Below are 11631 nucleotides of genomic sequence, written 5' to 3'. Positions count from 1 at the left end.
GCTCACAGAGATTGTTAAAAGAGATTGTGGGTGGCAGTGGAGGGAGCCTTGATTCAGCAGGTATCAGCTGGGGCTTTAGAATGTGCATTTCTGGCAAGTTCCCAGGAGATACTGATGCTGCTGCCCTGGGGCCTACAGCATGAGGCCTACCAGGCAGGAGACTCCAGCAGGAGAGAGTAGGGATGTGACCAGGGAAGGATGGAGCAAGCATGGCTTTGGGCATATAGTGGTTGGGATCCAAGTCCAGGAGAGTCTTGTGGGTAGGGACTTGGGGGGTGGACAAATTGGGGTTTAGGGGAGGTGTGCAGGCAGTGGCCCAGGCCTGGGACAGCACTTGGGAAGTCAATAATGAAGGCACTAAAGGTCTGGAGTCTGGTGGGGAAATACCTGGGAGCCGGGTAGGAGGATGAAATCAAGTGGCCAGAAGAGTTAAGGGAACCAGAAGTGATGGGAAGTGGGGTATGGGGAGCTAAGTTGGGATATGGGAATGGAGGGGCCCAGAGTGTGGAGTTGGGTAAGGGGATTTCAGCCTGGGATGGATCCTCACCTCGGAGCTGCCTCCAGGTGACTGTGGGCTCAGGTCGCCCCACAGCCAGGCAAAGCAGGTTCACATTGCCTCCCTCGTTCACTGTCACAGGCGAGGAGATGTTCACGATGCGGGCAGGGACTGCGGATGGGGCAGAGGTGAGGGAGAGGCTAGACATGGATGCTGTGATCTGGGCCTCAGACCCTCCTCCCTCAGACACAGGGTTCAGACCCCCAGCTCCTCCTTCCTCAGACTAAGGGGTCCCATCTTCAGCCTTTCCCGCCTCAGACCAGGGATCCCATCCCCAGCTTCTCTCCCAGCCTCAGGGCTCCAGCTGCCATTCCGTCTGTCTCTCTGTAAGCATCTCACATCTCTCACTTGACTCTTTGCCCTCTCTCTGCAGGTCCTGTCTGGGCCTAGCCTCTTGTCTTTTTTTTTTTTTTTTTTTAATATGGGGACTCACCCTGTCACCCTAGATAGAGTGCTGTGGCATCATTGCAGCTCACAGCAACCTGAAACTCCTGGTGTCAAGCAATCCTCCTGCCTTAGCCTTCCAGGCGTAGTATCACAACGCCTGGCCAGTTTTTCTATTTTTAGTAGAGACAGGGTCTCACTCTTGCTCAGGCTGGTCCTGAACTCCTGAGCTCAGGTGATCCACCCACATCGGTCTCCCAGAGTGGTAGGATTACAGGCGTGAGCATCTATCCTAGCTCCTTGTCTAACTGCTGGTCTTCTCAGTCTCTGTATCTTTCTCCACCTTCATTGTAACATAGTTTCTCTGTCTTCTTGTTTGAATTCATCTCTCCTTGTCTCTGTATTTATTATTATTTTTAAATTAATTTCTTTAACAAATAACCATATGGTATTTACTGTGTGGTATATTCAGTGCTTTACAAAAGTCCTCCCAGTAGACCCTCACTGCCAGCCTTGGGGGTAGATGTTACTTTATTTCATCAATTCTAAGATAGCCTGTTCCTTTCTCCCTCTTTCTTTCCCACATTTGAACATTCCTCTGATCAGGATGCCAGAGGATAGGGTTTGAGTGGCAGTGCTTTTCCTTTTCTATCAGGGCATCATATAAAGGCAAGGTGAAGTCTTGGATTCAATGACTGACAGCACCATCCCCTTTGGGGATGGCCTCTCTGCCTGCTCAGGGTCCCTGGGCTGGTGGATGGTGGCGTTGAGGTTGGGACCCAGGCATCCTACCTCCTGGGATGGGGCTTGTTGTGATCCCCCTGAGCTGTCTGTCTCTAGGCTCCCCTGTCGCAGTGCTCCCTGCCCTCCAGACCACTTCTGCCACATATACAGGGCTCCTGTGCACTGTCTCTTTGTCCCTCCCTCTGCTCCTGGCCGCTTTCCAGCCCAATCTCCCCCTCTAGATCTTGGTGCTCCCAGCCATACTGGACTTTCCTCTGCCCTCTTGGCCATTTTCTTTCCCCCATGCACCATTGTTGGTTTTCTCATACTAGCCCTGTGCCCAGTGAAGGGGTCAGCTCAGACGTCACATCAGGGAAGCTTTCCCTGAACTCTTTTTAGAAAATCAGCTCCCCAAGGGCAGGGATAGTCTGCCTTGTTTCTCCTCTATCCCCGGTGCCCTAAACAATACCTGCATATAGTAGGTGCTCAATAGATGGGGCTGAATGAATTAATATGGTCTTCCCCTGAACACCCCTATATCCTCATAGCTCTCCTTCCCTAGAGTGATCACGCTGAAGTGTCACTATCTGTGTGACTGTCATTGTCCCACGAGGCTGGATCCCTGAAGGTGAGGTCCTTCCCTGCTCTTTCCAGCCCCATCCACTGGCAGGGCCTCAGCCAGGCTCACCATGGACGATGAGGTAGACCTGAGTGGTGTACGGTTGGTGGCGGGTCTGGAAGGAACAGGTGTAGAGACCCTCGTCGCCAAGCCCCACCTCAGTGATGAGAATGGAGAACTCCTCCGGGGTGTTGATGAGCAGCCGCACCCGCGGGTCGCTGGTCCAGCGGTCGTTGCCCGCGTACAGGATGTTGGAGCGGTTCAGCCAGGCCACACGGGTCACATGCTCATCGATGAAGCAGCTGCGAGGGAGGATGAGGCTAGGAGGGTTTTTCTCCACCCATGCCAGCCTGGTCCTCCAGGGTCCCCCATCGTGAGGGCAGGAGGAAGAAGTAGGTCCATAACACCTCCAGGTGCCACCACCACCCTGGGGAGGATGTTACTCAGAGGGGCTATTCAGGGGCCTAAACTGAGCCTCAGAGGGGGAAAGTTGGAAGCCAACTGCATGACTGAATGACAGCTGATGGTTACTGCATGACTGTTGGGTGTCAGAGGCCCAGCAAGAGGAGAGAACACACTCAGGGAGAGAGGGATAGGAATGCAGAAGGGGGAGGATAGAGACTCAGAGGGGGAGACAGAGACCCAGAGGGGAGGAGGGACAGAGACCAAGAGAAAGGGGAACAAAACTGGGAGGGGACAGAAACCCAGAGGGAGGGGGGCAACGGAGACCAGAGTGGGAAACAGAGACCTAGGGAGGACAGAGACTCGGGGTGGGGGGACAGAGACCCAGAAAGAGGAGGGGAGACATTCAGGGAGAGAGGGATAGAGATGGAGAAGGGGGAGGATAGAGATGGAGGTGGGGTGGGGACAGAGACCCAGAGAGGGTGAAGGGCAGAGACCAGAGTGGGGAACAGAGACCTGGTGGGGGGATAGAGACTCAGGAGAGGCAGAGATCTGGGCAACAATATCCTGGCTGTCATTTATTAACCAGTCACAATATGCCACTCTCCAAACATGGTATGTGTACAAACTCTTGAATTATCGCAGTAACCCATGTGGTAGTGACCTTATCTCCACCCCTTTGACAAATGGGGACTCTGAGGGCCCACGAGTACTTGTTCCTGATGGGGGTGGTAGATGCCGACTGTCCCACCCCAGGCTGTCCCTGCAGTTAGGACCCCCCCTCCCAGGAAGGGGAGGCTCTGCAAGGCAAAGAGGCAGTACTGATGACTCTGTAGGACCCCACTGTGGAGGTACCTGAGGGTGGCATTGTCACCTTCACACACTGTGTAGTTGTCGGCAGGAGAGTTGAACTCCAGGCTCTGGGACAGCAGCCCTGGGGAAGGGAGGGGGCAGCTCAGCCTTGGCAGCTCAGGCAGGGCCTGGCATGGCAGAGGCTGTACATGTGCACACAAATCCACAACCTTGTGGACACACACATCTCTCACACCCACCACCGCACGTATGTACTGGTGTTTTCAAAGATGCACATGCAGCAGTTGCAATCAGAGCCGACACAGGCAACACCTGCCTTCCCAAGGGCCCACACTGACTCGCAGACTGGGATAGGTAGGTTCACACGCACACACAAACCTCCGCACCTCCAGAGACACAAACCTAACGGCCCATGCACAGCAAACAACACACTTAGATAGATACTATATAGATGCTTGTGTACATAGATGGATATACAGAAGGTACCAAAAAAATGCATACAGATTTTAAGAGAAGCAGCTGTCCTATTCATGCCTGTCTCATGATAGCATTAGCCTTCATTTGATTAGTGCCATCTTTTTTTTTTTTTTTTTTTGCAGTTTTTGGTCGGGGCTGGGTTTGAACCCACCATCTCTGACATATGGGGTCGGCACCCTACCCCTTTGAGCCACAGGCGCCACCCAAGATTAGCGCCATCTTTTGAGCAAATACCATACTACACATTGCTATAGTAATTCAATTCAACTTTGAAAAGTAATATACGTACCTAGATAGCATCGCTTAAAGTGAGTATACATTTTTTGGGCACCTCTGGCAATGCACAGAAACATATGCACACATGTGTACACAGACACACAGAGGCATGTCTACACACACGTGCATGCACACAGACACACACGTACACACATACACATGTATATAAACAGACACGTGCGTACATATGATATACATCCATAGAAACATGTACATAGACACACAGATACATGAGCATACAGACACATATGCACACAAATACATGTGTACATAGAACACAAACAAAAGAAATATATATATTTTGAGATAGAGTTTCACTTTGTTGCCCTCGGTAGAGTGCTGTAGTGTCATAGCTCACAGCAACCTTAAACTCTTGGGCTTAAGCGATCCTCTTGCCTCAGTCTCCTAAGTAGCTGGGACTACAAGTGCCCACCACAGTGCCCGGCTAGTTTTAGAGACAGGTCTCACTCTTCCTCAGGCTGGTCTCAAACTCCTGAGCTCAAGAAATCCACTGCCTTGGCCTCCCAAAGTGCTAGGATTACAGGCATGAAATACCACGCCCAGCCAAAACACATATAAATTCACAGAGTACATATCATCACACACTGATTCACAGTTACAGAGATACGTACACATATGCACACATACACATGTACAGATATACAACATCTATGCACAGACACATGTACACAGATACATACACAGGTATACATATATACCAATGCACATGTACATGGGCACACACAAAAAATCATAGTACAGCATACAGAGGCTCGGAGCCTGTGGCTCAAGTGGCTGACGCCAGCCACATACACCTAAGGTGGCGGGTTTGAATCCAGCCCAGGCCCACCAAACAACAATTGACGGCTGCAACCAAAAAATAGCTGGGCATTGTGGTGGGTGCCTGTGGTCCCAGCTACTTGGGAGGCTGAGGCAGGAGATTCGCTCGAGCCTAGGAGGTGGAGATTGCTGTGAGCTGTGATGCCACGGCACTCTACCCAGGGGGACAGCTTAAGGCTCTGTCTCAAAAAAAAAAAAAAAGTACAGCATACAGACACACATGTACATATTATGCACAGGAGCACACAGACACACACATTCACACAGATACACACATGTATATATACACATATAAATTCAGAAATATACACATGAATTCATACATATACAGAGCCAGCTGCATACATGTACTCAGCAGACATATGCATACAAACACACAGAGTCATGCACACGTATATATGCGCAGAACACACCTATCAGTCACAGAAATATGCTTTACACATGAACCTTCACAGACACAACACCCCTACGCAGACACACTGCACACCCACACCTGCTATATACTGCAGCCTGGCTTGCAGGCCCCAGCACCACCACCCCCTCATCTGTCTGTGGACTGTGGCTGGTAGGCTGGACCCCAGCCAGAGAGTGGGGACTGGGCACACAGCGGTGGTGGAGCCAGAGGAGCTGCCACTAGGAGGAGTGGAGCAAGAAGGAGGCTGGCTGGATGACCTTGGATGCCTACAGTGGGAGGGTCCTGTGAGGGGCTGCCCTGACCCAGCCCAGGCAAGGAGCTAATTAATCTAGTGAATTAATTGCCCGTGCTGCCCCAATGACTCCCAGGGGCCTTCTCCATCAGCAGCCCCTCCGGAAGGGGCTGGGACAGAGCCAGTTGCAGTGGGCTGGGCCCTGCAGCCCCTCACCTGAGACTCACGCAGGCCAGAGCAGCTCTGGGCTTTGGAAAGTACACCAGGGTACTGCCGCAAACAGCTCTGGGAATGACAGGAGACAGCCAGGAGATGGACGACAGACACATACATGGAGGCTCGGACAAGACACAGAAGCTTCCTGGGCCATGAAATAGTCTCCACACTGGTACAGCCTTGCCCAACTGGTACAGCCTTGCCCAGAGGGGCAAGTGACCACTCAGTCATGCAGACATGGACAGCTGCACACACGCCCACACATACACATGCACACACATGCGCACACACATACAAGCAGGAGATTGTCCCACCCTCTCAGTCACACACATGGCTGTGGCCCTGCTCAGTGGGACAGGAACACATATAATAGTGACTCTGGCACAGCCCTGCACAGGCACCCAGCATAAGGTCATTTAGAAAGGCAGCTCTGTCCTAGGTGCAGTCATACTATCACATTCAGCCACAAATGGTCAGTCTCAAGCCAAGGAAATGCTGCAGACTGAGTCACCCATGATGTACAACCAGTTCTCACATGGCTCTATCAACAGTCCCCCCCAACATGGCTGCAAAGTGCACAGGTGGTTATGGCCCTCTCCTAGAGGGTGTCCACACTCAAACACACACGCTGTCCTAGTGGCTACAGCACCAGTAGTCCAAGCGCCACCCTTCACTTTGGAAGATCCTGAGTCAGACCTGTGCAAAACCACAACCTGTGCAACAGCCAGCTACACCATCACACCCCTTGAACATAAAAAGGGCTTCCCTGGGCCAAGAATCAGGTCATGTTGTCACTTATGCTCAGATCACACATGGACATACACACACACACACATGCAGGCAGGTGGAAAGTCACATACAAAAAGATACACGTGGGCCAAAACCCAAAAATAGTCACAGGCAGTGAGCATTAATACTCCTCCATAGGCTGATCCAGACAGACAGACACCCAGACCTGCCATACTCCTGGAGACACACACCATAGGACAGGCATCCTAACCCCGGCCCTGCTGACACTAGGGTTGCCTGCCCTGTGCACTGTGAGACACTGGCAACATCCCTGGCCAGGGCCTGCTCGATGCCAACAGCTTCCCTCACTCCACAGTGGTGACAACCAGAAAGGCCTCCAGACATTGCCAGATGCCCCCAGGGGGCAAGATCACACTTCCTCCCCCACTGGGAGCCTAACCTAAAGGAACCAGGGCCCATGGTTAAAGGAAGGACAAGAGGGTGCTGTCCAAGGTGCTCCCGAGGGCTCAGGGAACCCAGGGCTGTTGGGCTTACCCAGTGACTTGAACAAATCCTCCCAAAGAAGCTGAGCCCTCTTGCCAGGACCCTGGAATGAGGGTGGCCTCCACAGGCAGGTAGGACTCAGCCATGCATCCTGGCAGACATAAATATTGACACACACCCACGCTCCCTGCAGAGGGGTTTTCCTAACGCTCACAGCAAACTCAGCTCTTTCACGGCCACACAGCCTGCAGGACCTAGGCCAGGAGCCTTCTCTGGCTTCCTCTACCCAGTATGGGCATGGTCCAGCTCTGCATTTTTCTCTCCACCCAACCTCTGCCCCTTCAAACCATTCTCCTCCAGGACCTAGCCCTTCTGGGAGGCCTGCCCTAGCAGCCCATGATCATGGTTGTCTGCCTCCCAGACAGTGGCCTGCATTCAAATCCCAGCTTTGCCACTGAGTTGCAGAGCTTAATCACCTTTCTGGGACTCAGTTTCCCCACCTATAAATGGGAATAACAATCATGCCTCCCTCATCTGGTTGTGGGTAGGATCAAAAGAGGACATCCAAGTAAAGGGTTTAGGACAGGGCCCAGCAGTTAAGTGCTTACAAATAGCTGCCCATGAGGTGGCTGTTAGGATGTGGCCAGCACTGGACTGTGGTAGGAAGGGAGAGGTCCAGCAGTGACTGGAGGGACCACTCAGGTCCCTTTCCTTGTGGTATTTACAGCTCAGATGAGTGGGCCTCATACCTGTTTAATAAATAATTCATGGAGTGCAGGTTGTGGGTGAGTGAGTTTCCATAAAGGAGAAAGATTTCTAACAAGCAGAGTGACCTTGAGTTGGGGGTAAGAATCTCCTGCTGCACTGCAAAGGAACTTAGGCAAAGTAGGGACCCTCCAACAGAGGGGGTGCTCTGATTCCACAGACCTCAAATCCACAGGTGGGGGACCTGGGGTCCAGGGAGCCCACGTGAGCTTGTGCTGGTCACTCAGGGTAGTGTGGGTATTCAGGAGACTGGGTGGTAGAGTGAAGGGCAGAGGAAGGGCTGTGGGGCTGCATCTGGAAAGAACTGTGAAAAGGGTCTGGGCTGGGGTGGCTTTGGCATCAAGGAGTCCCCAGACTTCTCTTCTTCCCTTTGATGGCCTTGAAATTCTTTTTTTTTTTTGAGACAGAGCCTCAAGCTGAGTCCCTGGGTAGAGTGCCATGGCTTCACTGCTCACAGCAACCTCCAACTCCTGGGCTGAAGTGAGTCTCCTACCTCAGCCTCCCAAGTAGCTGGGACCACAGGCGCCCGCCACAACGCCTGGCTATTTTTTGGTTGCAGCCATTATTGTTGTTTGGCAGGCCTGGGCTGGATTTGAACCTGTCACCTTAGGTGTATGTGGCTGGCGCCTTAGCCGCTTGAGCCACAGGCGCCGAGCCGATGGCCTTGAAATTCTGAGGGTCTTGGCATCATGGAAATCCCAGAGGTGTCCAGATGCTGCACCAAGAAGCCCAGAAATAGACGCTGCATGTTGGCCTTGTCCTTTCTGCTGGCCCCGGCTGAGGGCCTTTGCCTCTGCTGTCCCCCTGGGGATCTTCACAGGTTGACTTCTCTGCCTTTTAACTCCACTCTCACTGGAGCTCAAAGGGCCAAGTCACTCTTATCTTCTTGACAATATCTCATCACCCTCAGAAATTGCCTATTTACTTGTTTATTTGATTTTATGTTTAGGTTGAGGTTCTGTTTTTTTATCTCTCTCTGTCCCACCACAATACAGCACCAAGGGCAGGGGCTTCTCCTGGTCCACACACTACCCTACATACACGTCCCAGTGCCTGGAGCAGTGAGGCTGTACCCTGAAGCTTTCGATACGTGAGCCAATGTGGCAGACCACAGTGAATGGGGTGTGTGGAGGCCCCAAGGAGAGCTGGTCATGGAGAGCTGGTGATGGCAGTGCCAGGACTCAAATCTGGGGCCCCCTCCTGGCTGCCATCACCCCACCAGTTACCCATGAAGCAAAGGAACCACCCACCTCATTGGCTACCACTGAGTTTGTAGAATTGTTTTAAAATATGACATTGTAGCAACTTTCATAAATATATATATGTATGTGTGAGGGCATGTGTTGGCATAAGGGATTCAGAAATAAATTAAAGATAGATGAATATTTACTGTTGCCAGGTATTATTAGGTGGGAAAAGGCCAGTTTGCAGAGAAATGGGCACATTGTGTTTCTATTTTGGGAAAAGCCATCAAGCAAAAACAACCCCTTTACTTATGTTGACCTCTGTGGGTTGAGTGTGAGCATGTGAGTGACAGAATGTTGTGCCAGGTGCACTAAAGGTGAGGGAGCCATGGTGGGGGCGGCCCTTGGGCCAGTTCTTATCAAAAGTGGACTGTTTTGTTCGGGTGCACTCCTCTCCTCTCCCAACTTGGAAAACATCATGCATGAATAAAAGTGCAGAGAAAATGCTATTTTGCATATCTTGGGCTTCTCCCCACTCCACAGCTCAAACAGTCCATGAGTATTGGGGTGGGGTGGGATGTCTTTCCAGCACCCAGCTCTGTCTCAGCTCTGCTCTTGACCTCACTTCTCAGATGAAGAAGCTCAGACCAGAGGTGGGAAAGGACTTGATCAAGGACAGAGGGAAAGTAGAAAATAGGAAGTTACCTAGAAAGTAAAAGGAGAGGGAGGGAGAGAAGAGAGAGAGAGGATGAGAGAAAGAGAGAAGGGAGGAAGAGACAGGAGAAAGAGGTCACAAAGAGTAGAAGGAAAGGGGGAAGGAAAGGGAGAGGAGGAAGGCAAAGAGTAAGAACGGGGAGAGAAAGAAATAAGAGGGTGACCAAGAAGAAGGAAGAAGGAAATAGAAGTGAGGGAGGATTAAGGGCTGAATTAGGGAGCTAAGAAGACTTACTTGTGCGGTGACAATGGGCAAAAGTCTGAGAGGGAGGGGGAGATAGACATGGATATGTGCTGACACCAGCAGGGATGGAGAAACAAAGACCTAGAGACAGAGACAGATGAAGTGGAATGTCACCAGCCAATAACAGAGGTAAGACTTAAGCCTCCAGAAATGGCAGAGACACAGGCCTAGAGAGATGCATGAAAGAGACAGACAGACACAGATGTGCGGTCAGAGGATCAGACCGTGATTCAGACTGGTCAGGCGGGAGAAGAACCAGTGAAGGGTTGAGGCTCAGGCCCACTCAGTCCCTGGCCTGAGGTCACTCTGGCTCAGTGTGTGTGCATGGGGATAGGGGGCCCCTGTGTGGATGGGGCTGTGTCTGTGTGGTGGTGCAGGTACAGCTCTGGGTCCTGTTTTTATGCTTGTTTCATCTGTGGGGGCTGCCTCCCTGAGGCTGGGGGTGGATCTCTGTTGGGGCCCTTGGTTGTCCTCAGTTGTGTGTTCCTGACTCTGTGACAGGGCAGGGCCTGGGGGAATCCTCTAGAAACGCCCAATTAACCCAGTTCCCTGCCCCCTGAGCTCCCATCTGGAAGCCTCCTGCCTTTCTGCCCTCCCCTCCCTTTTCTTTAGGGGTCATCTCCTTGACCCTCCCCTTCCTGTCAGGCCCCACTGGGGAAACACAGAGGCCCATCTCCTAAGCAGAGACTCCCTCCCAGATCCACTGGAGACAACCCCCCCACCAACCCTCAGACCCTTCATTAACCCTTCCCTTCCCTCTGTCCTTCATCTGTCTCTCTCATTCTCTGTCTAACCCTAGGAACCCATATATTACATCAGAGCTTCTGAATCTGAGCCCCCAGCCCAGCACTCCAACTTCTAGGATCTCCAGCTCCATTCCCTCACATAACTGCAACTCCCCAATACCAACACTTTCTCTCAACCTAGATGACCCTGCTAGGCAATTTCAGCCTCTTCCCTTCCTTTCCTGACCCTGAGACCTAGGTCTATGGACACCCTTGTCCTCCTCTTACTGGCCCTGGGAAGACATCCTATCTTCCCCCACCTCTGCCCACAGACGCACATTCCAACCCTGAGGCTGGGACCTCCTTCGGGATCCTCTCCACGCAGAGATCAAGACCCCTGTCAGGGCATTATACCTTGTTCCTCTCCCTAACTCAGTTCAGAGATCTTGCCTGGGACCCTTACTCCACTGTCTGAGACCCCTCCCTGATCCAGCGCCACAGACTCAAACCTCTTGCCTGCCTGCCAGGAGAGCCGACCTCCGCCCCTAGGCCCAGGCTCTGGTCCAGGCACTCTCCCCCGGGACGCAGACCCCTGCGCCAGATCCAGATCCCAGCGTCCAAGGACCCTCTTCTCGGCCAGGGGATGCAGCCTCCGTCCCCGGGCCCAGACCCCGGCGTCCCCGGGCATCCCCTTCCCGACCGAGGATGCCGCCCCCCACCTCCACCTCAATCCTCTGTCCAAGACCCTGGCGTCCGGGCCGAGCCCCCCGCCCCCGGCGCTGCGGTACCTCGGCTGATGACGGCCAGGCCAGC

General features: G+C 52.7%; 1 protein-coding gene across 1 annotated transcript in view; it reads right to left on the bottom strand.

Annotated features, from left to right (window-relative positions):
* IGLON5 (IgLON family member 5) overlaps nucleotides 1-11631 on the bottom strand; it is a 25463-nt gene that overhangs the window by 4334 nt on the left and 9498 nt on the right. Inside the window, exons 2-4 of the mRNA XM_012813662.1 lie at nucleotides 3540-3618; nucleotides 2352-2584; nucleotides 548-667 (exon numbers count right to left, since the gene is read on the bottom strand). Of these exons, the coding sequence (XP_012669116.1) occupies nucleotides 548-667; nucleotides 2352-2584; nucleotides 3540-3618 (432 nt within the window). The remainder of the gene's footprint in view (nucleotides 1-547; nucleotides 668-2351; nucleotides 2585-3539; nucleotides 3619-11631) is intronic.

This window comes from Otolemur garnettii, unplaced genomic scaffold (genome assembly GCF_000181295.1).
Source record: "Otolemur garnettii isolate 467f Iridium unplaced genomic scaffold, OtoGar3 scaffold00288, whole genome shotgun sequence".
In the NCBI taxonomy this organism is placed as follows: Eukaryota; Metazoa; Chordata; class Mammalia; order Primates; family Galagidae; genus Otolemur; species Otolemur garnettii.
This window is presented reverse-complemented; position numbering and strand designations above follow the sequence as displayed.